Below are 25500 nucleotides of genomic sequence, written 5' to 3'. Positions count from 1 at the left end.
ATTTTATCCCTCATGCCACAGTCTGTTAGAGTTGTGTATACCGCCGCATCAAACGCTGTTGCTTCTATTTGCATAACTGTGGCATGGGGATGGCTGGCTGGAAACCAAACACCACTCCAAATGGCACAGAGGCGACAGCCATCTGTGTCTTTTTCACATTCGGTTTCATTGTTTTAGGATCGGATCCAACCGCTGCAACCTACAGTAACTCTAGACTTGTCAACTCTCGGAGCTCTCCTTATAGCACGATCTGTGGTTTCACTGTGGAGAAGCAAACCTGGAAAAAAAAACTTGTTGGACTGAATCAGAAGTATTTTAGTTAGTGCAGCAGGAGCTGCCAGTGGTGAAAATAGCACTCCAGAGCATGAATGAACGGAATGGTGTTCCCTTCTGCGCACGTCAGACAATTTGAGCCTCACTCAGCGTTACGGGTGTGCTGGGCAGTGTTCTCTCGAGATGTATTTCCATTGCCACGTCATAAATATAAATGTTCTTTATGAGATACCCGTGGACAGAAGGAATCTAGTGTTTGCTAAAGGTTTTCTTGATGTTGTGCATTGAAAGCCTTCCTGTTTGGCATTAATTAACACAATGTACTATGTTGCAATTTCCCAGCACAGACTTATCCAGACTCCTGCTAGGAACTGGAATTGGCATCGAGCAACATGCACGCCTCCACCCAGACCAGAACCCACCGAGATGTCCCTCCCTCAGATGAAGCTCATGTGTCACTCACAACCCATGGCAGAGGACATGCAGCAGCTTGGAGCAGGTACAATTTTTGGCAATACAAAACCAAGCCATTTCTAACAGACCTGAAACTGGGACCTTCAAGAGGAGCTCTCCCTTGTGTCCCCAATGCCCAGTGCCTTTGGCTGGGAGCAGTGATACCCTCTTGGTTTGGTGTGTGCTGTGGTATTTCTGATGGCTAGATTCTGCCTTTGCTAACAGCCAAGAGAGAAGGGGATATGTGTGATTTTCCTGCTTGCTTTATCCTTTCTAGAACATCTAGCTATGTCTGAAAAGCATTTGCTGTCAGCCCCAAGCTGCAGGGATAATTCAATGTTGTGCCAACCCAACTACCAAATGGTGAAAACTTTTGACTCGTGTGTCAGTAGTGTTTCAGAGAGCACACCTTAACATAGCTGAATAACCTCTAAACTACCCAACTTTCTCCTTCTGCTCAGACATCCCACCACAGTTAGGCTGACCCGTTCCTTGGCTCCCAAGCTCCCTGTATCAGCCTGAGGGTGATTCTCCCACTGACTCTGGTGCACTCAGCCCTTCCCAGCACCACGCTTTCTGCATCCTCAGGGCTGTTACAGACAGGCCTCTGTGTACCCGTTCATCTTTTTTACACCAGCAGCCTTCCTTCACATCCATTTCTTTTTTAACTCAGAAATACATTTGTTGCAAATAGATGCCAGCAGCTCTCAGTGCCAAGAAGATTCAGTGCTCCTTCTGCTTGCTCTGTTTTCCAGTGAACTGTATCAATTTTTGCTTGTTTCCCCATGACCTTTGGAGCCCATTCAAAGTCATCTTCCTTTTGCTTTGCTTTAAGTTCAATCCCATGCATGTTGCCAGCTGATTTGTTGCCTGTTTTCACACGTCGCCAGCAAATCACCACCTCTTCATATTGTTTAGACAGTCATCAAATGTAGGCCTGCCAGCAGTCTTTGTTAATGGAATAGGAAGTCTTGGTACATCTCACTCATGTGGCCTGAAAGGAACCAGAAAGCTGTTTGATTCCAGCTGACAAATCTTTAAAGTCCAGTGTGGGACTTTCATGGCCAGAGCAGGGTCACTGAACAAAGACTTTTGGTCTACTGATATGGATCCAAGCTCTGCCTATCTGTCTGCTGATACAGATCGTGCTTCAGCATGCTGGAATTTTGTCCTTCAAATTGTGCCAGAGGTTTGGCTTGTGCTAGCTTTGGCTGGAGACAGTTTGTATCATGGAGCCAGGTGGGTCTTTCCAGCTCCTCTCCTAAGCTGGTCCCAGTTACAGGCAGGTGGGATCACTGGAAGGTGAGGGGGCTGGTGGCTTGTAGCTCCATCTATCCTTGCAGCATCAGATCAGCAAGAGCCAGGGTGGACAAAGGAGCTCCAGGTAGGGTGCAAAGACCACAGAGCATGCTCAGGCTCAGCTCCAGCACCACACAGCCTGCAAAGTGCTGTTCCCATGCTTGGAAGGCTCCACCATTTTCACATACTCCTCAGAGAAATATATTAAGGCTGGTTTGTGGTACAGATTAGTTGAATACTGATTGATCCAGGTGGCTCGGTTAAAAGCAAGATTTCTTGTGATTCAAGACTAATTATTTCCTTCCAGAGGACAGTTGGAATGGGAAGATATAGCATGGTTAACCAAAATCCAGACTCATCTGGGCTCCTTGGGCATCTCCTACTGCATCATTCGGGACCTGAGGTATGTATTTATTTCTGGGAGCACAAACATGGTGCAAAATTATTCAGGCTGTATTTTCTGCATATGGTACATTGAATCCCTAGAGGAAATGGTTTAAAGAGGCATGCTTAGTGGTCAGATAGGACTGATAGTTTTACATAGCACAGTGAGTGCAGTGTACTTCAAAGGTTCCCTGCACCTTTAGGGCTTTCCACTGAGGCTCCTCTTTTTTTTCAGGTACCTTCCCACAAATCACCAGCCATGCAATAGAGAGCTTTACTCAAGCTCAGCAGCAGCACTTGCCAAGGCTTTGCATGTTGCATTGAGATCTGCTCTGCTACCAGCATCCCTGATGCCAAGTCCACCCACATGGCCTCCTGCCACCCAAGGAATGAATCGTGGTGACACCACAGCTGGGGGCTGCAGACAGGAGAGGACAGCCATCACATGGCCCAGGGAACACAGCACAGCCCACCCCACATTTACAGCGTGCTGCAGGCACATCTCAAGCTCCTTATGAAAGGCCAAGGAAAAAGGCGCCACCAGACCCTGGGGCCAGAAGGCCAGGCCCATCTCTTGCTATTCCAGTGCCCACATGTGGCCAAGTTCTGAATCTTCTCTTCTTTGCCTTCTCCCATCCAAGCACAGGGCAAGCTTTTTGCAAAGAAAACAAGTGTCCTCTGCTGGCTGCAAATAAAAAATGCATGTGGTGATGCTCTGCCTAGGGATAGCATTGGGTAAGGATGTGTTATGTGGAGTTCGCAATCTGACTTGTTTTACAGATGGACAGTAATCCAACCACGAATTGGAGCTAAGCTGGTTGCTTGCAGTGCAGACAAAGGAGGGTTGTCAGGGAGTCTGTGCCTTTAGGCTGCATGTACTGGGCAGAGTGCAGCCCTTCTCCATAAGCAGTTCCCCAGTACAGCCTGAATGAGGCATAAGATGGTGGGGGCTGGTAGGGGCAGAGCAGAGAGGGGCAAGAGATTGGAGCTGCCTGAGGTGCAGGGGCAGAGAAGCTCTCCACCAGCATGAAGCACATTCGGGGCAGTCTTTGCAAAAAGGACATGAGAGAAGGGGCCAGCGTGTGCTTGTGCTCTGTTTCTGAAATAATCCCTCAGAGATCAATGGGGTTTCACATCTTTTCCCATCTGTTCTTAATCTGTTCACTTGGCAGATGCCAAACCACCATACCCTGTATGGGAAAACACAAAACAAAACACAGAGCCTTCTATCTCTCCTAGTTTTATTCAGAACCATTCTCTGAAGCCCAGCTCTGCCCACACCCCAGCCATGCATGGAGACCCACGGAGGAGCCTGCAGCAGGAACAGCTCTGCCTTCAGCAAGCCCAGAGAAGGGGTTTGTGTCTGATGGAGCAGCTTTGTGTTTATGCAACCCAGTGACTTCGGGCTGGTGATTATCTTCTGCTGGCATCCCTCTGATGCCAAGAATCCTCCACCGACATCTCAGCCCTATTATTCCAAGCACCAGAGACTTGCACAGCATCAGTCCCAGCCAGGAGATGTGCCAACAGAAGGGATCTGCCTCACAAAAGGGCACAGACCAGCAGTAGGGCCAAGGCAAAGCAGCACGCTGGGCCCCCAGTGACTCCTGCCTCTTGCTCATGCATCCTTTCCTCCTACCTTTATTTCAGAGTTCATCACTGCAAAATCTGCTGAGGACATGAGCAACAGCGTTTTAATGGCATCCATGAATACTTTATTTAAGGCAGAGACTCAGTGACTGCAGCACTGTCATTATCAGTGGCTGGACCAAACCATAATAAATAATACAGGATTACTCCCAGCATCTAAAAATAACCTAACCTAAGCTGTTCCCATCCTCATCCCATCAATTGGAAGGGCTGAATGTTTGCCACAGCTTATACAGTAAATGCAGTTTAACTTTCTTCTTTCCAAATGCTGAAAACTGGCTCTTTTCGGGACGCTTCAATGTAATTTACAGCTGTATTACCAACTCCTTAATGGTTGCCAGGTTCTCTGGGCTCCTTTGAAATCGAACACGATAAAAAGATGAGAGCCAAAACTGACCACAAGTTTTGTGTCTGCAGGTTCCCATGTGCCTTTCTGGTCTTCTCAGCAAGCTAATGGAAACAATCCTGTAACTTCAAGGCAGAACGATGAGGTTTTAGAATTCCCCTGACTGGTAATGAGAGAGTTGATACAGCTTAACAGCAGGCAAGTGTCAGTGCATCCCTGTGTCTCAGTATTACTGCTAGTCTAAGGTAAGAGGGGGCTGTGAACACCACAGCATGCCCTGCTTTGTTCTCATGCAGCTCTGCACTGCCTTGGACCTGTCAGTTTAATCAGTGAACACAGCCTGTGCCTCTCCAGCTTGGCAAAGGCAGAACTTGGGGTGAAGGAGTTCTCTTGAGCCAACCTGGTGCGTTCTGCCAGTGACTCCCAACTCCCTGAAACTTCAAGAGGAAGATCAGCACAGTGAAACACAGTATTTTTACATGTCCTCACAGCAGTCATCATCATAAAAACACAAACCTGAGGTTTGTAAAAGTCTAGCAATAAAACCACAGACATCTTTACAGCTCCCAGACATGCAGTGCTCCTCAACAGCAAGCACAAACCCTCCCAGATGCAAGGAGCAAAACTAACTGGGGAACAAGCCTAATTATTTTACAGCGTAGGAAAAAGGAAAAGAAAAAAGAAAAAAAGCCACACACGACACCAATTTGCAGGTCAGTACCAGCCACTATCAGGGAAGTGAAAACAAAACCTGTTTGTTTTTTCTCACCTGGAGGCAACAGAGCACTGAGTTGTGTAGAGGCAGAATGCTGCACCTCTAGGCTAGAGTGTGTTTTCGATTCACAGTGCACGCTCAGATCCTGTGCTGTTTTCTGATTGTTTAAGCCCATTTTCTTTGCAAAGCAGATTACAGGCATCTGTACTTCCCTAGCTAGCAGTAAGCCTGTTCTGTTCCATGGGAATAGAGATCATTTCTTTCAAAATGTGAGGCAAGCCCTCCAGCAGTGTAGCTCAGCTTCCCAGTGTGCTCTGGCAGGTTATTTAATATTTCCATGCCTTGAATCTCCCATCTGCAAAATGAGTGCTGTGTTCCTCCCTCCCTCTGTCCAATAAGGTATAAAGCTCTGCAGGATGGGCACAGGCACTGGCTGCCCAGGGAGGTGGGGGATCACCATCCCCAGAGGAGGTCAGGAACCATGGGGATGTGGCACTGAGGGACGTGCTCAGTGTGCACAGTGGGGGTGGGCTTGGGGGATCTTAAAAGTCTTTTCCAGCCTTGATGATGCTATGATTCCATGACCTGAGCTGGTGGTAGGACTGTGCACAGAGCCATGCTGACTCAGTGGGGTGCCGAACACTCAGCAGGGTTACAACACAGTGGTTGGGGGAGGATTTTCTGGACCCCCTGCTGTAGTTTTGCAATTCTTCTGCGCTTGAATTCACTGAGGTGCAGGCAGGATTTTGTGCTGTCTGCCTGCTTGTACCCTGTGGGGAGGAGAGCATCAGCTCCAGCTCTTGCTGGGATGATGGTACTGATTCAGCTATTGACAGCTCCAGTGCCTCCTCTCTTCCTCTGCCGTGGAAATGAACCCATGTGGTAGCAGTGATGGGAAATTACTCAGAGAGAAAAAAAAAAGCTCTGTGTTAGCCAGGCAAATACTCCAGAATAAACACAGCCTCAGCCTAGTACCGTACAGCTGTCAGGTCCCATTGCAGGAGGTTTCTTGATGCTGATGATTTAACAATTCTCTGGCCCAAGGGCGCATCTCCCACTGAGAATCTGTTCCTCCAGAGCCACTCCATCACTGACCGGAAAGGAAGCAATCACAGATTTGTGTGTGAGTGTATGCAGTGAGAGTTACTGCAAGGTAACAGCTACAGCACATCCAGCAGGTCAGACAGAATGCAGGTGGTCGTGTGTCCATACTGTGCTCCCTGAACACAGGGGTCACTGCCCTTTTCCCTGGTGATCTTCAATAGAATGCAATGGGCAGAGCCTGGGCATGCACACACGCATCTGTCAGTGACTGCTGATAGATTTTGCTGTTGTTGTTTTTGCAAAAGCTTTGAACGTGACATGCAGATGTCACAGGTCTTCTTTTGCCCCAGAAAAAAATCCATTTGGTCTTCTGTTAGTGACCCGAGGTTTGGGCTCTGTGTCTTGTGGACTGACTGAGCTCAGCTGTTCAACTGAAGAGCTTTTGGAAAGCAGATTTGGACCCTGATCACACATCTTCTGATTGAAACAGGAGCCCTGGCTCCTGGGAAAGACCCATGATATAATTGAAAGGTGGGAAGTGCTTCACATTGTTAGGAAATGTGCAGTCACCGTCCTGGCTTACATCCACCTGCTGAGTTAGTGCTGAAAAATAATGGATTGTTCAAACGCGTGGTTGGTGGGTGGAGATAAGGAGCCGACCCAGCAAAGGGCTGCTGCCTCCTCGCAGCCACAGCAACGCTTTACAGCCGGGCAGCAGGTCAGTTCACGCGCACATTTAATGTTTGAGATGAGGGCAGCGCGCACTCGGTGTTCTGGTCAATGCATGTCAAGCATGCAAAGCCCCTCCGGCCATCCACTGCTGCAGGGAGCAGTTTGCTCCTTCCAGAGCAAGGCCAGGCAGATCTATTGGAGCCGCTGCTAAAAACTGAAAGCAAACAGCGATGCTCACAGCGCCCCGCTAGAGAGCACAGCAGCGCTGAGCTGCGGGACCGCGTGCCAGCCGTCCCTACCGCACCGCTGCGCGGGGGCCGCTCCGTCCCGTCGCAGAACCGGTGCTGCGGGAAGGGATCTCCAACCCCACGGAGCAGCTCCCGGACGCGCCACGCACGAGGCGGGGCCCGCGCAGCTCAGGCCGCCGCACGTGGTCCTGCAGCAAACAGCGCAGAGACACGGCGCGCGCGCAGGGCGCGGATCCCAGCCTCGCTCTCGGTCGCGCCGAGTGCCGCTCAGCCGCGCTTCACGCGGAGGACTTGCGGGAACGCGTGCGCACGTGAGCTGTCGGGAGCCGCTCCGAAAGCGCAGACGGCTTGTACGTGCACGCGCAAGTGCACGTGCCGCCCCCCGCACCAAACGGTGCGCGCGGTGCACGCTCAGCTCGCTCCCGGCGCGCGGGGCGGGCGCGCGCCCTCCCGGAGCGGGCGTGGCCACGGCAACGGCCGCCGGCGGCGCTGACCCGCGTCGCCATAGCGACGGGTCGGGCTGCCGCAACCGCACCTGCGCCTGCGCCGCCGCCCCCGTACCTCTCCCCCCCCCCCGCGGCCGGTGGGCGAGCGGCGGCCCCGCGGGGCTCGGCGAGGCGATGAGCGGGTAGCGGCGGTCCGAGGGCTCCTCGGAAGGCCGAGAGCAGGTGAGGGGCCGCGGACGAGGAGACGCGGCGCGGCGCGCGTCCCCGCCCGGCCGAGGGGCAGCGGGTCGCCCCGGCGACGCCCGCAGGGGTGGCGGCCCCTCGATGCCGCGCCGCACGGCGGAACCGACGGGGGCGGGGCCGGGCGGCGGAGGGCCGGGGCGGGGGCGATCTGCATTGCGGGGTTGGGGCGCGCCGGGTGGCCGCGCCGAGCGGGGCCGGGGCGGTGCGGACGGATCGGATGCGGCTGCGAACGCGGCGCCGGTCTGCCGTGTAGCTCGCCCGTAGGCGAAGGTAATCGTCTCGGCTTTGTTGGGAGCGAGGCTCGGCGCTCCGGATCCCGGCGCTCGGGCCGCTCCACGCTTGGCGAACCCTTTGGGGCGCGCCCGTGGCTGCGTGCGGGGAATTGGAGTCCCGGCGCGGCGCGGTGCCGGCTGCCGACGGAGCGAATGTGGATTCGGCGCAGCTCCGCGCCCTTTGCTTTCCGCCCTCCCCGCGCTCCGCTCGCTGTGTCTGCGCGGTTCCTCCCCGTTCCCTTCCAAAAAGACGGAGGTCTCCCGAGCGGCCCGGAGCTGCGTGCAGTCCTCAGCCCCGTCCTTGTTGAGGTCGTTGTCGCTGAGTTTAATTGCGTTCCTTAAAGCTGCGCCCTTTATTTCAGATCCCAGGTAGAACTGCACGCTTTTAGGGCTTTCAGACCAATTTTTTTTTAATGCGTTTTATCATTTCACGGACAAAAATCAACCTGCGGTGTGTGCTCGAAGGCTGCAGGTATTGAGGGCAATGTGTTCATTCGGGTCTGCTGCATTATTGGGTTCTCTAACAGCAGAACAAAAACTCCCCGGTGCTGTTATTCCAGAACCTGGGGCGTAATGCACACCAAAATATGTCCTGAGCGTTACAAGCGGTGTAGTAGAAGATACACAGTTGCAGTGATCGAGTTTGAAGCTTTACTTCCCGTACTATTGGGCTCCAGTGCTACTCTTCCTGGGTTAAAAAACTGTTCTAAAGCAGCAAAATATTCAAGGATTGCTTTTGTATCCTTGAGTTTGGCAGTGCCTTGCGATCTCCCTGGGTAAAGGGAACGTTTATGTAATTCACCCCTTTGGTCAAGTTCCCGTCTCACCTCATTTCTCACAGTAAGGAGAGAAAGGAATGTAACGAGTGGCGCTGGCTTTGCACAGAGAACTGATAGCTTCATTTGTCTGCAGCATTCCAATGCTTACCAATGGCTCACAGGTGACAGCAGCTAACACCGAGGGGCTTTTATGAGCCGCAGTTCACTGAAAGACCAGCGTATGGGATCTGTGTCTGAAGGAGATGGGTGTGCTCTGACCGGACACAGCACTGATTGTCGTTTCATTGCTGCCGTGGTTTAAAAAACAAACAGAAAGGGAAGGCTGAAGGACTTTGGTGCTGAAAAAGGCAGTGGCACGAGGCTGGGCTCCGTGCGGCCTGGTTCACGGTGCTTTGCTGCAGAACGCAGCGAGCCGCTGTGTGCACCGGAGCTGCTGCGAAACAGAGCAGCACGGAGAGCAGGTTGTGTGCCTGTGTGCCTTCTGCAGTGCTGCCAGCCGTGGCGGGGTGCTGCAGTGAGCTGTGCTGGCTGAGCTGCGCTGCCCGGAGCTGCAGTGCTGTTGGCCACAGCCTGCCCTGAGTGCACGGTGCTGCGCTGCCAAGCCAGCAGCGATGTGGGACGTGCTCCTGTATGGGTGCTGGAGGCTGTGCTTCCCTCTGGTTGCTTCGCTTGTTGGTAGGAGCCAGCCTCCCTGATACATTTGTATTGTCTACAGTGAATGGGTGCCTCGTTTGTCTCTGTGTTCATTTTTTAATGATTTGGTTCTCTAACAGCAACAAAAACTCCCCAGTGCTGTTATTCCAGAACCTGGGAAGTGTTGTCTTGCTGTAAGTGAGGGCATCCAGCAGTGCTACAATGGGTGTTGGTCAGGATCTGCGTGATCAGTGAATAACTTTGGTGATGCTTTCCCAGCTCGTTTCTTCTGGGGGTGTTAAAAGGGGTGATAATAGAAATGGGAGCAGTACCTTGGTTTGCTGCTAGAAGCATCCATCTGTGTGGGAAGAACACATGAATTGTGCCAGCAGTGGCAGGGCTCCTTGATGATGGAGGTGTGCATGTTTCTCACGTGTTTGATTGCTCCTTGCTCCTCGTGAAGGTGCAGTGGAGCTCTGTATGGTTTTTCATTCTCCTGGATCCTTGTGAGGGCATCAGGTGCCCACATCTGTAACTGTCTCGGTGTTCTGTGTGTGCAGTCAGACTTGGTATCCTTGCTTACAGGTGGGTGCACACACAACTAATCACTGCCACTGCATTCCCTGCAGCAGCTCTCAAACCTTTGCTGCAGCCTGTTTTCATGTTTTGTTGTTGTTCTAAGGCCGTGGCTGTGCAGTGCATGGCATGCTGAGGGCAGGGCTGTGTGCGGGTCTGAGAGCCCGGCTGTGGGAAGTAGTGCCTGGTGAGAGGCTCCATCCAGTGCACAGAGCACTGAGGGGTGACTGTAAATCTGAACTTGTGCAATAGGAGGGAATGGGGCTGTGCTACTGCTGGGGCTGCATCAGTAGGAAAATCGTGGCATTGGGTTGGCTCTAGGGGGCAAAGCAAATGCCTGTGCAGGATAGCAGAGCTTGAGCTGACTGTGGAGAGAGAGACTGCGTGGTTTCCTTCAGGACGTCCTTTGAAATAAGCTGAACAAACACTATTGGGATGGCATAAGTGTGTGGAGATGGGAGAGCTGATCTAAGCAAAGAACAGCTAAGTGTCTGTTGGTTGGCGTTTTGTTGTTAGGGATACATTTAGGAATGTTTGGTCAGTTCAATATAAGGTTCTTCCAAGAGAACTTATGTCCTTAATTGGTTCTTGAGGTTGTGTTTTGTGCTGCATACAGAAAGCATTCTGGCAGCTTTTGTCACGTTCCAAGGGAGCGATGGCTGGGTAGCAGTGGAGAGGAAGATCACAGCCTGCCCATATCTGCTGGCAGGGAGCTGAGGTGGCTTCCCAGGTGACAGTCACCCCGTCTGGTTTGTGCACTGGATACCAAGCAGGTGGCTTTAATAACTACAGTCACTTGCGCTTTGGTGGCTTCCTTTAGGCTGTGTCTAAAACCATAGATGAGCATCTTCTGGCTCTTCCCTTGCAGTGGGGCGTAGGTGTGCTCTGACCTTGTGCCCCAGCACCGAGCACAGCCCCAAAATAACACTCACTTCACTGATGTACTTGGAACTCCATCCATGTGCCTACGATCAGAAAAGGCCCACAGCCTGCTTGGCTTCCGCAAGGCAAGATTTGTCTGTTGAAAAGCTAGCAGTTGTTTGTGATGAGCATGTGATGAAGTTGGGCCTTGGAGTCTCTTGTTCATAGGCTTAATCTGAGCTGCCTCCAGATCTACATCTGCAGCTATAGCTAGAGATGTTTTGTGATGGTTGCGATGCTGGGAAATGAGAAATAGTGCATGTGCAAGGATGGAATGCAGCACACCATACAAATAAAGCTTGGGAAGCGGGCTTTGGTGCTGGCCTCACTTTGTAAGGAGAGGGCTGTGTTACTGTTGTGGTGTCAGACAGTGCTCTGCCCCTTTTAATGCTTTGTCATCTTTATCCAATGACACGTGCATCCCTGGCTGCTGTTTGCCAGGTAGGGATGGTGGCTCAATGTGGTAGCTCTGCACCACGTGATACTTTTTGTAAAAAATAAATGAAAAAGCACTGAAGAGGAAGGAGGAAAAACCATGGTGACAGAGCTGTTCTGTGGTGTATGCAGTCACAGCTTTCTTTCCAGCATTGGCTTAATCTGTCTGATGAAATCCAGCCAGGAGTTGGTTGCTTTGAAATCTGCCCCACTGATTTCCATGGTGAGGGTGAAGATTGCTCATCTGGGCTGCTAAGGACTTGGCTGACACCTGCATTTTTACCCCTTAAATTCACTTCTTGATTGTAGCCAGTGCACATTCACTATGGTTTGGAGAAGCAGGAGTTTATTGCAATCTTGAAACTGCATTATAGCAGTCCCTGTTAGCACGGTGTTTCATGGAGGGGGCACCAGCAGTGTTCCATCTGTGGAGCTCCTGCTCTGGGTGTGCTGGGTATGGCCATGCTGAGGACCATTCCCTCCTAGGTCAGCTGGGCTGCTGGCCTGCTTCACTGTGCATCCTGCCTCTGTCTCCAGTCATCCGGTGTCCAGTTTGGCTGTATTATCTGTAGGGCACGTGATGCCATTCTAGGAAGAGGAGTATATTCTCAGTAGCTGGCTTTTGCTTTGTTAGTTTGGCCTGCTCTCTAGTTAGGTACTGGCTACAAAGTTCCTATGGGGGAAAAATAAGAGGTGGGGAAAACGCATGTGATGCACTGGTGTGTGAGAGCTGTGCAGACTGCGGTGTGAATGCTTCTGCAGCTTAGAAGGAAATTCCTAGTGCACGAATGAGGGAGGAAAAGCACTGGAGCTGCTGTCTATGAATGCTGTGCTGTGGCTGCACCACGGGGCACTTCCCTTCCACATCACCTCTGCCATGGCTGCGGGCGGCCTGGGGGAATGCCAGCCCTGTGATCTCCATCAGAAGGGAGGGAGGGACTGTTGATAGAGGGGCTGCAGCTGAAACTCATCAGAGCGGATTGGTTTAATTGCGCTCACTGATTAACTTACCAGTGCTGCAGGGGAAATGATGCTCTGGTGCTGATCATTTTTATCTTCTGCCTTCTCCAATAAAGCTAGCCTGCCTCTGATTATTTTCCTTCAGACTAGGTAATCCTGGTGTGGTCTTTAAAATGCAAGAAACCAAAATGAAAATGGAAAAATAGATGAAGAGATTAACTGTTTTGCTTTGAGTCTGTTTTGCTTTTTCTCACACTGGAAGTTAAAAGGTTAAAAATAAGTGTATTTTTGAGGAGTCGAGTTGTAAGTACTTCTCATTTTTGTTTGTTGCTAGGGGTGAATTTGTTGTCTGTTGAGGTGACAGAGACACCAAACCTGGCAATGCTGAGTAACCGCTGGTAGTGAAGGTTTCAGATTGCCACGTATGGGCGGCTTGGTTACGTAGCGCTGCTGCTGCTTAGAGCATTTGTCAGGAAATACATTTGATAAACATCCCTTTGAGCCTTGGTGTTCTGTGCACTCTCGGCTCCTGCCCTGCTGATGGCATGTGCTCTGAAGCTGGTTCTGTCCTGCTGTCACACTCATTTCCATGGAATTGGGAAGGCTGCGTGCAGACATGTTTGTATCAAGACTTACAGCCCTGATAAAACATCAAAAGTTCCTTTTGTAATGGAAGATGTACAGTTAAAGCAGGGCTGTGTTATCTTTATGAATGACAGAAGCGTGTTGCTTTCTCAGGGTATGTGTTCTACTTATTTTAAATGTGTAGAATGAAATTTGTGTCTTAAAACTACACACCACAAAGAGCACAATGGAAAACATTTCACGTACCAATATGAACCAATTAAGGTTGTCTGTGTCTCCTGCCAGGGAACAGAATTAAGATATGTCTCTTGCACAGCATGGGGTTCCACAGTTGTACACGGTTGTCCAGGCAGTGAGAATCTCTGTAATCTAAATAATGCAACTTGCTTTTACAGAACGTAGATAACTGAAATAACCAAATAGGGCCTTAGTAGTGACATGGCAAAGCAAAGCATCAGCTCTGCTGAACCCAGCATTGCCTCCTGTCTCCTTGCTGGATGGCGTGGCTCCCGGCAGCACTCCAGTATCACTGGCTGCACCCACAGACCTGTCCTTGCTGCTCCTGGGAGGAGGCTGCTGTGCTGCGTGCTGCCCTGGGGAGGATGGCATTTCTCCCCCTGATGGCTGTGAGATTCCCATCCGTTATGTGCTGCTGCCCATCGCTCTGGCTCTCCAGAACTTGCCCGTTCTGCAAGTTTATTATTTAAATGACATGTTCTGCTTGTCCCCCATCTTACTCACTGTGTCACTGTGTGGGATGCCAGGCTCTGGTGGCGTGGGGACTGCACTAGTGCTGGCTGGAGCACAGTGAGGAAATGCAATAGCAGCAGCAGCAGCCAGAGAGCTCTCCTCCCAGTGCAGTGTGCGTGGCTGCACTCAGCTGCATTAAGGATCCCTTGTTTTGTATTTCTCTGTAGTGACGGTGCAATTTAGTCCTTTCTCCTGTGTTATTGTCCAGGGATGTTTCTAATTCCTGTATCCCCAGAGGTAAATGGAAAACCCCCAGCTAGACAGAGGCATTATGGCCAGGTTTCTCAGAATTCTACTTTTATGTTATAACAGGATTAGTGACTTTGTCTGAAGTTAATCCTTTAAATGCGTTAACTCCAAAAAAATGAGTTCTCTATGCTGCTCTGGCCTAGAGTTAAATTAGGCTGTCTGAAATGAGAGTACTTCCAATTGAAATAGCATGAAACAGGAAAACCTTTCACTTTTGAGGCACTTGCTTGGTTACATATTAATTCATTAACAGTATAATTCAGCTGTTTGTCTTGAACCAGGTTGCAGAGTGAGGATCTTTATATCTATCTGCAAGTGAAGTCATTGATACAATTCTACCTCTTGTTCACTGGCAGAGTAACTGCATGCCAGGATGGCAACTTCAAACCTGGAGAATCAGCTGCACAGTGCCCAGAAGAACCTCTTGTTTCTCCAGAGAGAACACGCCAGCACCCTGAAGGGCCTGCATGCCGAGATCCGGCGCCTGCAGCAGCACTGCACAGGTAGCTGGCAGGGTCACTGCTTGCCTCTTCTCACAAGGATGGGGGAACTGCTGTAGAGCCCATCACAGTGTATCTTTTGGATTTATGTATCTCAGGGCATGACAAATGTGATCGTTAAGCAGTGATTTTTTTATTATTATTATTAATATTAAAAAAAAAAAATAAAAGCCTGTTACCTTCTTGTTCTGGTTGCTTAAGATTTGATAACTGGCAGTGCATCTCCTGTTATTTTAAATGTGCTTACTGAGTGGCTTATATGTTGCTGTCCTAAAAAAAGTAATTATTTATTTCCCTCAGACCTAACCTATGAGCTGACTGTGAAGAGTTCAGACTTGTCAGGTAAGGAATACATGGCATTTTTCTTTGATGTTCACATTAAATTGACTTATGTTTTTTAATGTTTTATTTTCTCTGTTACAAGTAGGTGAGAATACTTTACATATGGGATATTATTGGCTATAAATTCAAATGGTGTAAGAGTAGCTTTTTCCTTTTCAGAATCATTGTTATTGATGAAGTAAATGTCATAAGTGTCAAATATTTACAGGCTGGTTAGGCCTGGTTCCGTGGCTAATGGGGGGGGACCCACAACCCAGAGGGGAAAGGGTAGGGAGATGGGCCTAAAAAGATGGAGATGGGCTTCTTATTGGAGAAATTCAGGCTGCAGATCTCTTCTGAGCAGCTGGGAAAGTGTCCAGCTGTAATAACTAGAGACATCACCCTATGGTGGGGTCAGCCTGTCCCTGAGGGCATGCCCTCACCAGTGCAAGATCCCCTAGCTTGAGTGATGCGTAGCGTTCTTGTGAAGAGAAGGCAGGCAGGCTCAGACACCTGAGCCCCAGGGTGACTTCTACAGCAGCAAGGAGAACCCACTGTGCCTCCAGAGTCACAGGCTTCAGCCATCTGTGAATGGCCAAAACTAAAGCTTCAGCCTCTCTTGGTAAGCTGAGACAGCTGTTCCATCATGCTCACCAGCCACCTGGCATTAACTGGGGGAGAAGTTCTTCTTAATGACCAGAAAATTTGCAAGATAGCTCCAATTTGGAGCAAGTTCTGCAAGAGTAATTTCTGTAATCCCTGTTCTCAATGCATGAAGCATCTTTTAAACTATAGTGAGTGGCACTAACTCCTCACCTTTTCCAGTAAAAGCCATCCTGCTGCTTCTGAAGATGAAGCAGTTGCTACAGTATTGGCAGAGGTTGGTCTTTGGGCTCTTCCTATGGCTTTGGAATGCCAGAAAGAACCCTGCTGCAGCATTTTTCTTAGTGGCTATCGTTAACTTGGAAATGCTTCTGCTTTTCCTGTTCTTCTAGGAAGCATTAGTTCAAGAAGTGATGAACTCAAAAGAAAGTGTGAAGATCTTGAAGCTCAGCTGAAAGCCAAAGAGGCTGAAAACAATGAATTATTGAAAGAACTTGAACAAAAGAATGCAATGATAATGGTGCTGGAAAACACCATTAAAGAAAGAGAAAAGAAGTATTTGGAAGAGTTGAAAATGAAAAGCCATAAGCTCAATATGCTGTCCAGTGAACTAGAGCAGAGAGCAAGCACGATCGCTTATTTAACTTCTCAACTGCACGCTACTAAGAAGAAGCTGATGAGTTCCAGTGGGACTTCGGAGGGGACCCCTTCAGGCAGTCCGGTGTTGTCCAGCTATAAGCCAGCCCCTCCCAAAGACAAACTGCCCGAGACTCCACGGCGCAGAATGAAGAAGAGTTTATCAACACCGCTCAACCCGGAGTTCGAAGAGGCCTACAGAATAGGGTCGGATAGTCGGAAGCTGCTGTTAAGGGAGCACGTGGATGCCATGCCTGATCCCACTCCGTTCCTGTTGGCCAGAGAAACGTCGGAGGTCCACCTCATTAAGGAGAGGCCGCTGGTTATTCCCCCCATCGCTTCGGATCGAGCAGCCGGCGAATCGCACAGCCCAGCGCGAGAGAAGCCGCACAAGGCGCACGTCGGAGTGGCGCATCGCATCCACCACGCTGCGCCCCCCCAGCCTCAGGCAGAGGTTGAAACGCTGGCGGTGGATCAGGTCAACGGAAGCAAGGTGGTCAGAAAGCACTCAGGGACGGACAGAACTGTTTGAGTCAAATCACTGCTGCCCTGTTCTGTTGCTGTTTATGCACTGTGATCCCATAGGATAAATAGCACCTGCAGTAAAGTTTCTTTCGATGCCCCATGCATGCCAAACTTCTTCCAGATACATCATTAATAGATTATCCTCCTCTATTGATACCTACTAGGACTGTGTTCATATGGCAAGGTATATAACTACTAAATGCTGTGGCCAAATCAGGGGTACCTGACTGCTTGCTTCTGAGCACTGCTCCATTTATTGTATCTACACGTGTGGACAAAGGCACATGCTGCAGGCTGTGTTATTAATATTAGTGAAAACAAGCCTATTAACCTGCAGCAATAGGTATTGGCTGTTAGCATTTGAAATAGCAATGGTTCTTTTGTCTTCACTGTGTATGTAGCACTTCATACACAAACATTAACTTTCATGACAAAGCCTTCCTCACGGTAGCATTGAAAATCCATGGGCTGTACATACACTTTAAAACAAACTAAGGACTTTTTTCCTTCAAATGCTCTCAGTTGTGAACTGTGTTCATAGTTTCTCAAAGTCCTGAGAGTCCCAGTAAGCATTGTTTAGTCCTAAATAACTTGGTTTGTGGCTTTAAGTAAAAAATGAGGAAGAAACATGGAAAAATCACTGTCTTCAATGGTTAATGGTCCTCTCAGAAGGAGTATGAACATGTTTTTGTTTGTTTTTTTAAACTGAACGCCCTCAATGCACATTTTACACTAGTCAGTGAGTACACTGCACTTGTGGCACCTTCCATACTGGCTCAGAGCTCCTTTTTTTCAGGGAGAAAATGTACCCGACTGTCCTGTATGAGAATGGTTCTTTATGCTCTAACCTGCACTTTTTTTATAAAGATTGCTTTTTGTGTTTTGTTTTTTTTTTCTTGAAAAGTTTAGACTTATTCAGGGTATCAATGGTCAGTTCTGACTTCTAACAGCTTAGAAGCCTGAGCTGTGCCTCTAAAATGTGTGTACTCAGTTTTAAATGTAACTGACTTACCCACTTCTTACAAGAGGAGAACCTGGCATCCTTGACTTCTATCCAAGTCACTTGGGATGCACCTGCCTTGTACTTGTCCTGGTTCCCCTGTCTAGTTAGCAACAGGTAGACCCTGCATCTGTTGTTAGACTACTTGATTTTTGTTTCTTCTTTTTGTTCTTTTTTCTAGGAAAGAAAGGCATACTGAGAGCTGTGTATGTAATTTTTGGAAAGGAGTTTTTCTTAAATTCTGATCAGCACCTCCAGCTTGCCTCTGCTTCACTCTTGTCTGCAGCCTCTGAGTAGGACCAGCAAGAAAAAACAGCTCCCAAATGCTGCTAAGCTTATGATGTGCCTTCAAAAATTTGGAACACGTAACCTTTGTAAAAGCTGATGAAGGATCCCTGCCTGCCCTCTTTCCTTCCCCTTGCCAGCTGTAATTTGCCCCTCCAGCTTTTTTTCTGCAGCTGTGTGTTGGTGTGTTTCCCTCTGGAGCCTTGGGTAACTATCTGTCAGCTTTCTCCCTCCTCCCCCCCAAAAAAGGCACTGACAGGATGAAAAAAGCTGTTCTTCCTACCTGTGGTACTGCTAACTTCCCTCTGCAGCATGCTAACTTACAGCAGGGTTGGTCCCAGTCAGAGAGGATTTGAATGTCCACTGACCTGAAGGCTTCCTGTGCCCTGTCCCTGTGCACCCTCACAGCTCAGGCACTTGCTAGTTTGAGAAGCCCAAGAAATGCTTGTCAGCGTTGTGCCTTGCCAGCCGTGTGCTAGGATTTGTTTCATGAACTGTGGGGAGGGACAGGCAAAAGCTCTGTTCCTGGAAAATTGGCTAAAGAAAGTTTGTTATCCTGGAGTGCTCAGTGTATTGTATTTACCAGCAGTGTTTTCGGTTTGGGGATTTTTTTGGTGGTTGTTGCCATATTTTTATGGCTGTTGTATGAGTGAGCTACCCTGCCACTTGTTCAAGGCTGATGGAAGGCATCGCTTCCAAACCCAGCAGAAGTGATGCTTTGGGCAATTAAAAACATTTCTTACAACCATACAGCCAAACCTTAGTCTTTGTGTCTGCGAGGCTACCTTACTACATTGTTCCCATATATATATGTATTTTTCCCATATATATACACACATATATGTACACGTATATATATTTACACACACACATACCAGTTTGAAGTGTTTCTAAGAGGAAATACAAATGATAAAACTCTTCATTTTTAGAAGTGTTTATTGATACCATTAGCTCACAGTTGTAATGTACTACTGGAAGTCAATTGTGCCTAATGGGACCCCACCCTGGGGCTCAGTCTTTGCCTCTTTTTCTTTCTTCCCCTCGCTCACACCGGGGATGCTGTGAGGATAATGCAGTGCCTAACTGCAAACTGTCAGTCTGCATTCAAAGTGAGACAAACGCCTTGAAGCACCCAGTGGGAAATGTGCTTTGTGGTGTAAAGATCAGCTTCAAAAACAAGGCCAACGCCCATGGCGTTCCTTCTCTGGGAGGTGGTGTACACTGGTGTCCGGAGGGTGTTCTAAAGAGGAAAAGAGGCACTGAGTGGTGCTCCAAGCACTGCGTGAAAGTGGAAGCCAGAGGGGTCTCTATAAGAGATGGGTGTCTTCAGAAATTCGCTCTGAGGACGGAGGAGAAGCTTTATGCTGCACATTTTACATGCTGAAGGCAGTAGTGGCGCTGCTTGTGCTAAGAGCAAAAGGACTAGCAGCTACTGAGATTTAAAATAGGAGGAAGTTGATAAGCAAATCTATCCCTGTCCCCAGTGGAAAGGTACCTGGAGTTTGAGCCTGTGTGCTTCAGTGGGTATTATCTTCAGGATGGGTAACTCCACCACCAGCACCCCGGGCTTGCTTTTTGTTAGGCAGCTGTTCTCCGTGTCCCAGTCTGCCCCTTCCAGAAACAGGCCAGAAACAAAGCAGCCTGCAAAGGCAGAAATGTAACATCTTGTGTAAATCAAGCTGCTAGGGCAGTGTAAGGCAACTGTTCCTGCAGCAGCTGTCCTGTCCTCAGCACCGACACAGTAAGGACAGAACTCACAAACTGCACCTGCAGGGAGGCATGTCACTGACCTGTGGTGTTTGTTCTTAGCTGCAAGCTCTGCCTTTAAGACAAATTTCCAATTGAAACTGGCTTAGCTGCATTATGTATGATAAACAGCATTAGGACTAAATACTGACTTTCTTGCAGCTTTCTTTCGTACAGTGGATGCTGTTCTTCCAGTTATTTGCTTGTGTAACAGCCCAGTTCTGAGCAAGCTTTGTCACTCTGATGGTGACATCATGCCAACAAAAGGTGGAGGTTTGAATGTTAGCAAATACAGAAAAGAAAGTGATTTGTTATTAACTGAAAGCTGTGTTTGGAAATGGAGGGGCAAAGCATCTCTGTTTTCGTCAGTCAGGTCTAACACTCAGAGATGCTAATCTGGCCCTATATCCTGTGTGCATTGTATTTAGTCATTAGAACATTGCGAGCCATCAAAACTTCAAGGATATCTTTACATAGTAAGTAACACATAGCTGTATGTTTACACACATAGCTTTTTGTTTACATACATTATTTGCACTGTAGATGTATCTTTAAGAATTTGCTAGGATGAAGTAGTATTTTCCTTATTAAGAAAACGCATATGGAGAAAAGAACAAGAAAACAGCAGCTCAGCAGCAAAGCAGGAACCTGAACCTGGCCCATTCCCAGCTCGTAACCACGTGGACTGTTAAATGGCATGACTGCATGCGTTGTCTGCAGCGGTATAATCAAATTAATTCCACTCAGCAGGCCAAGCAGTTTCTCTTTCTCCCCTCCGGCCTCAATTAACCTTTTTTTTCCCCTCAAATAATCATAAAGTCACCTACCTTGTGTAGGCCCTTCAGTGATGTCTTCTGCAGTCCTGTATTTGGTCACCTCGGTGTACAGGGTGGAGTGATCCAGGGGCCACCTGTTTTTCCTGCAGGTGGCTTGAACAAGAGCTGTCAGGTAGGATTCTGGAATGTGCAGGCCTGAGAGCCACATCACCTTTGGTTCACAGTCATTAACCTGTAATCAGGAACAGAAGACAGCCTGCAGTGCTTGCTCTGTTCTCCCACCAAACCTCCTCCTCAGCTCAGAGACCAATCTTAAAGGTTAGCCAGTGGCTTCATTCTCATTCTGGGTGGTGACTGGTTGGCATAAGTTCAAATTAAGTAAAGCAGTGAAATTTCAATGACTTCCATACCCCATCACTAATTTGCACTGCGTATAAAACAGACACAGAAAGAGCTTTCTGGAGTCCTCCATTTACTTACCCAGGTGCTGTACTGGTTGTACCTATCTGTGAAGAAAATAATCCAATTTCCAAGGGTTTTTAGTGTGTCGGGGGCCAGCCGCCTCCAGATGCCAGGAATCTGTCCATTGAAGAGTGCCCGAGCCACATCGTCCAGTTCACTGCTCATTCCAACTTCCCCAGCCAAGGCCTGGAACGACAGTGACAGTCCTGAGTGCCAGAGCTGAGGCAATTAAAGCCTGAGCTGATTGCAGCTGCTTGCTGTGAGCAGCAGTAGCAGCGCTCCTACGTACGCGCTGCAGTTCAGCCAATGACTTTGCCATGCAAATGATGAGTTTATTAAAACGTTCCAGTTCCTGCAACAGCACCACAGTTGTTGGGGGCAGCTCCAGTCCAAAATGTTTGCGTATCTTGCTGAGATCAAATACTTCTGGTATTTTGTTTTCTATATCCTTAGCAACATGAGCAATATACTCATCTCGACTAACTCCTGTACCAGATTCACCTGAAAGAAAAACAGCTTAGTGAGACTAATCTGAACAAGTATCACCTCTATTATTAATTTTTAACGAGAGAACTTTGAAGGCTGACTCTGCCTGGCGCCCACTTCTTTACCCACCCTGTGCAGCACTGACCTTTGCACCAGCAGCCTCCCTGCATGCCCAGCACTTCCTCTGAGCACGTGCTGAACTACTCCCTGCTGCCAGGGCTCAGCAGCTCAGTTGCTTTCCTTCCCTCTCGGTCCCTGTTCTTTGCTGCCTCTGCTCCGTGAGGCCATTACATGTGCTGGCAGGCAGAGCCCAGCCGTGCTGCAGCAGCAGCTCCTCAGTGCCAGCCTGTGGGAATCCAAAGGACCCAGACTGCTGTGGGGCTGCAGCATACTTGGTACCACAATCCCTGCAGTGCAGTTCAGCACCTTGTTAGTTCCTATTTGCAGTCCAAAGTGGTGGTGGATGTACCTGTTTGAGGCTGCAGTTCAAGAAGATGAGACCATATACCACGAACTGCCTGTGTGTAATACCCAATCTCAGCATTGGCATGAAGACCAAATACTTCTGGAGTGTTGGCGAGGGGCAGACATTCTATTGCCACTGCAACACAAAACACACCTCATAGTGATGCATACATTATGCTACAGCTACCAGAGCACATATAGAGCAAGTAGAGTTCTTTTATTTATTGCTAATTTACCTAAGAGAAAGCATTGCTTACCAACAAAGTCATCTTTTACCGTCCCTTGTGGAATCCTATAATCAACCTCATCATTTTTGTAAAAATGAAATGTTTGGAATGTGTCAAATATGAAATCACCAAGGTACTCATCCATATAGACAGTCAGAATGCGACGATCAAAGCTGTCAATGGCACGGCCACCATACATGACCTAGACATAATTACACTAATTACATACCACTTTTGAGGCAGCAAATAGAGTTTAACAAATAAAAGAACAAACACTGAAAGGTCCAAAGCATTTTGCTATTGCAGTGGCTGCATAGTGTGAGTATAATGCTGTCTCTCTTCAAGGCTTCCTCCAGCTCCTTCTCAAGGGAAGCTGTTCTGGGCAACTCCTGATAGCCAGTGGTGGTGATGTATTTACATACACGCAACAGTAACATCCTCAGTAGCAGCTCAGGATCAGCTGTGATTAAATGCTGCCAAATAGTAACAACTTCCTGTAAGATTCTGTGTGGCAGCAGCTACTTTGAACCGGCCAGCTGCTACACAGCACACAGCAAGGACAGCATGCTTTGGAAATACCTGTTTGTACGGCTCTCACATCAGTCACGGTCCACTGCACTAACAGTACTGTGAAGTTGTGCTGTTCAGTGCCTTTCCTCAGAGGATCCCAAAGGCTCTCTCAGAATTAAGCATCATCACTCCCCTCTTGTACAGTTAAACACAGTGGCCCCTGTTTATTGAGGCAGTGAGGGTAAGTGACTTGCTCAGGAGTTTCAGGACTGCCCAGAAGAGATTCTGAATCACCTCTATGTTATGACACGGCTCAGGGATTATTTAGTGACAGTGTAGGTGCTCACCTCACCAATAAGATACTTGAGGCTGCTCCAGGGGATTTTATCATCATTTTGCTGGAAAGCTTTTGTCAAGTATGTGTGAAGAATTTCCATGCAGACCTAATAAAGATGTTAAAACAAGATTCAAAAATCAGCTACACACATCCATGATTTTACTTAACACAGTTCTTGTTTGAAAACTAACAATAGTTTCTTCCTCAACAAAGTGAAATAGAAAGCGTACATCTTGTTAAGGAAAGAAACCTCTAAGGGAGGGCTATTAAATAAATGCATTTATGTAAACAACATATATAAATACAAACATAAATGACTGAGAATTAAGTTCTGTGGCCTTAGTGTGATCACAATTGACATTATAGAAGATCATGAATCTACATGAGACCACAGCAACAACAAAAAAGAGTTAATATAAATTATATTGCAAGAAAGGATTGAAGCTGGATAGATTCTGTGTTTTCAAAAGTAATTTGAGCAACTCAAGAACATAAGAACCGTTGTCATTATTTTCTTACCTGGAAATCAGATTCATTAAAATCATACGGTACGTTCCAGCCAACCTTCCCAAACTTCCTCCTCTCCTGAACCACGGCATGGAAAAATGCCAGCACATAGACCAAGGATTTGAAGGCAGGATGTGGGCACTGCTCCAAGGCCTCTTTGGGAATTCTGAAGTAGGTGGCTCGCATATTCAGTTTCAGACCATTTGGTGGTTCTGTTACAACCTGTCACAATAATCAGGGACACCATCAGTTACTGAATAGCATCAGGAAAACAAGCAGTAAGTGTATCATGCAAAGTTATACAATGCAAGCCTAAAAAACTGATCAGCCTTCTAAATTCATGCCAATATGGGACTTTTTTGTATGTAAAGATATGCACCTGACCTTTTATCAAGGTTAGCAGAGATGTGAAGAGAAATCTGGTATTATTTTAGAAATAGCTGTTTATTGGAAAGATTAATGCTTTATCATACTTTTTGATTTAATCTACTGAAACATTACTAGTAATTTACATATTTTGCTGTGTCCTACATACCACAACATTAAGATGGCTTAAGCCTTTATTATGACTTTACTAATTATCAAATGAAAGCAGGGTCAGCTTCCTGGCAGCACTGTCAAAGTGCTGTAAAACCATGCTGCCTATGGTTTGACCTAGAAAGTGCATGTGTGCAATCTTAAATCAGAAATATGTTTGTGCTCACTTCTCCCCACTGAGGCAAGAAGCAGTGCTGAGGTGAACAGTCCAGAGCTATCAGTGATAAAGCAGAGCACGTACTGGGTGGATCTGATACACCACTGCCATCAACTCTATGAAATAAAGTTATTACATTAAGGACCGGTTCACCACAGCAGAAGTAAAGCAGTCACACAATAGAAACCTAGAACTGCATCATGGCTTGTGCCTTCAAAATAATCAGCTCAGCTTGCTTGTGATAAATGCTGCAGCCTGAAGTAGCAACTGGAAATCATTATCCTATTACAGTGTCTGCTCCACTGACACTACTGCCAGGCTAGACAGACCTCAGCTCTGCACCAGGGGTGACAGGACTATTTCTGGCTCTCGGATATACTGTATCTGTGACAGCATTTGAATGAATGTAAAGAGTATTTGTCACATCTCCAGGTTTACTCTCAAAGCTCTATTCTAAACTAACAGCCCCAGAAAAAAAAAAAATTGCTTAACAGCTGTTATCCAAAGGAAAAAATAATCACCAGAAAATAAACAAGACGATGAAAAACCTATCTGGACAATGAAAACAAAAAGCTTGTACACAGCCCAAGTCAACATGCTGCATTCAGGTCCCACTCCTCCCCAGATCAGCCTGTTTTGCTGAGCACACAGGACATGCCCTGCCCCTGGGCTTCCACACAGCACCTTCAGTGACTTCTGCAGAATCCCAATGGGGAAGCCCTCGGTTGGGTCTGTAGTCAGCCAGAGGCGAAAGTCTGGGTGAGGATTTGTGATTTTCTCCAGGGCCTTTTCCAGAGTGATAAGCCACCTCACCAAAAGGTGACAGTTCTGCAACATCAGCCACTCTCCTCTGACCACCACGTTCTCCAGCATCTGCAGGGCAATCTTACGAGACAAAAAGAACAAAAAGAACGGTCTGTGAGGAACATTCCCCTTACCATGAAAGCAAACCAACTCTCAGGGTCAGTGCAGGAGATTTCTTCTTGCCAGCAAACATACCCAGTCTTTTAGTTATAATAGAATACTCTTCCCTGCAAATGGAATTGCACCAATATCACAAACAATTGCTGTTTTTTCATTAATCCCTTTTGAAATTAAAGTCATGTAGATTGCTGAAACACTTCAAGACACTGAAGTAGTGTACATGGCCCAGAAAAGGATGGTGATGAGAGTCTAACAAGGGGAGATCTAAATAAGCTTCTCAGAGTTCTTCCACTGTCTGAAATCACAGCAAATTCAGCAGTTGCTAAGCTGTGGATGTTTCAGCCTAAGGTCCATAATAAAACAAAAAAAAACCTACAGGAAAGACAGAAAGAGCAGCAGAACATGTTTTTCTAATACTGTGACTTCAGATCAACCCCTGTCCTTACTTTGAAAGGCTACAGAGCAACTTCTTTTCAGCTCAACTACTTTTTAACAGCTGAACACAAAAGCCATAAAAGCAACCTAGCAACCAAACGCACTTTACATAAAAGCATTATTTCTAG

The 25500-nt window shown here is 47.8% G+C and overlaps 2 protein-coding genes across 28 annotated transcripts in view; one reads left to right on the top strand and one right to left on the bottom strand.

The window, feature by feature from the left end:
• Positions 1 to 18553, top strand: part of CCDC92 (coiled-coil domain containing 92) — a 102526-nt gene extending 83973 nt beyond the window's left edge. For 22 of the 27 annotated variants that reach the window (XM_042865645.1, XM_042865644.1, XM_042865637.1 and 19 more), the window contains 7 exons: positions 616 to 772; positions 2333 to 2428; positions 2645 to 4294; positions 4477 to 4603; positions 14290 to 14436; positions 14734 to 14775; positions 15750 to 18553. In XM_042865645.1, the coding sequence (XP_042721579.1) occupies positions 14307 to 14436; positions 14734 to 14775; positions 15750 to 16525 (948 nt within the window). In that variant the 5' untranslated portion in view covers positions 616 to 772; positions 2333 to 2428; positions 2645 to 4294; positions 4477 to 4603; positions 14290 to 14306 and the 3' untranslated portion in view covers positions 16526 to 18553. The other 5 variants (XM_042865653.1, XM_042865642.1, XM_042865646.1 and 2 more) reach the window with 5 other exon arrangements.
• Positions 18554 to 18741: 188 nt separating this feature from the next.
• Positions 18742 to 25500, bottom strand: part of DNAH10 (dynein axonemal heavy chain 10) — a 53906-nt gene continuing 47147 nt past the window's right edge. Inside the window, exons 70-79 of the mRNA XM_042866023.1 lie at positions 24698 to 24898; positions 23332 to 23541; positions 22823 to 22918; positions 21996 to 22167; positions 21743 to 21874; positions 21077 to 21288; positions 20806 to 20973; positions 20377 to 20557; positions 19299 to 19444; positions 18742 to 19043 (exon numbers count right to left, since the gene is read on the bottom strand). Coding sequence (XP_042721957.1) covers positions 18897 to 19043; positions 19299 to 19444; positions 20377 to 20557; positions 20806 to 20973; positions 21077 to 21288; positions 21743 to 21874; positions 21996 to 22167; positions 22823 to 22918; positions 23332 to 23541; positions 24698 to 24898 — 1665 coding nt within the window. The 3' untranslated portion in view covers positions 18742 to 18896. The remainder of the gene's footprint in view (positions 19044 to 19298; positions 19445 to 20376; positions 20558 to 20805; positions 20974 to 21076; positions 21289 to 21742; positions 21875 to 21995; positions 22168 to 22822; positions 22919 to 23331; positions 23542 to 24697; positions 24899 to 25500) is intronic.

Source organism: Lagopus leucura, unplaced genomic scaffold (assembly GCF_019238085.1).
Source record: "Lagopus leucura isolate 7727_CA_CO unplaced genomic scaffold, USGS_WTPT01 Super-Scaffold_806, whole genome shotgun sequence".
NCBI lineage: Eukaryota > Metazoa > Chordata > Aves > Galliformes > Phasianidae > Lagopus > Lagopus leucura.
Note: the sequence above shows the minus strand (reverse complement) of the source record. Positions and strands in the feature narration are given on the sequence as shown.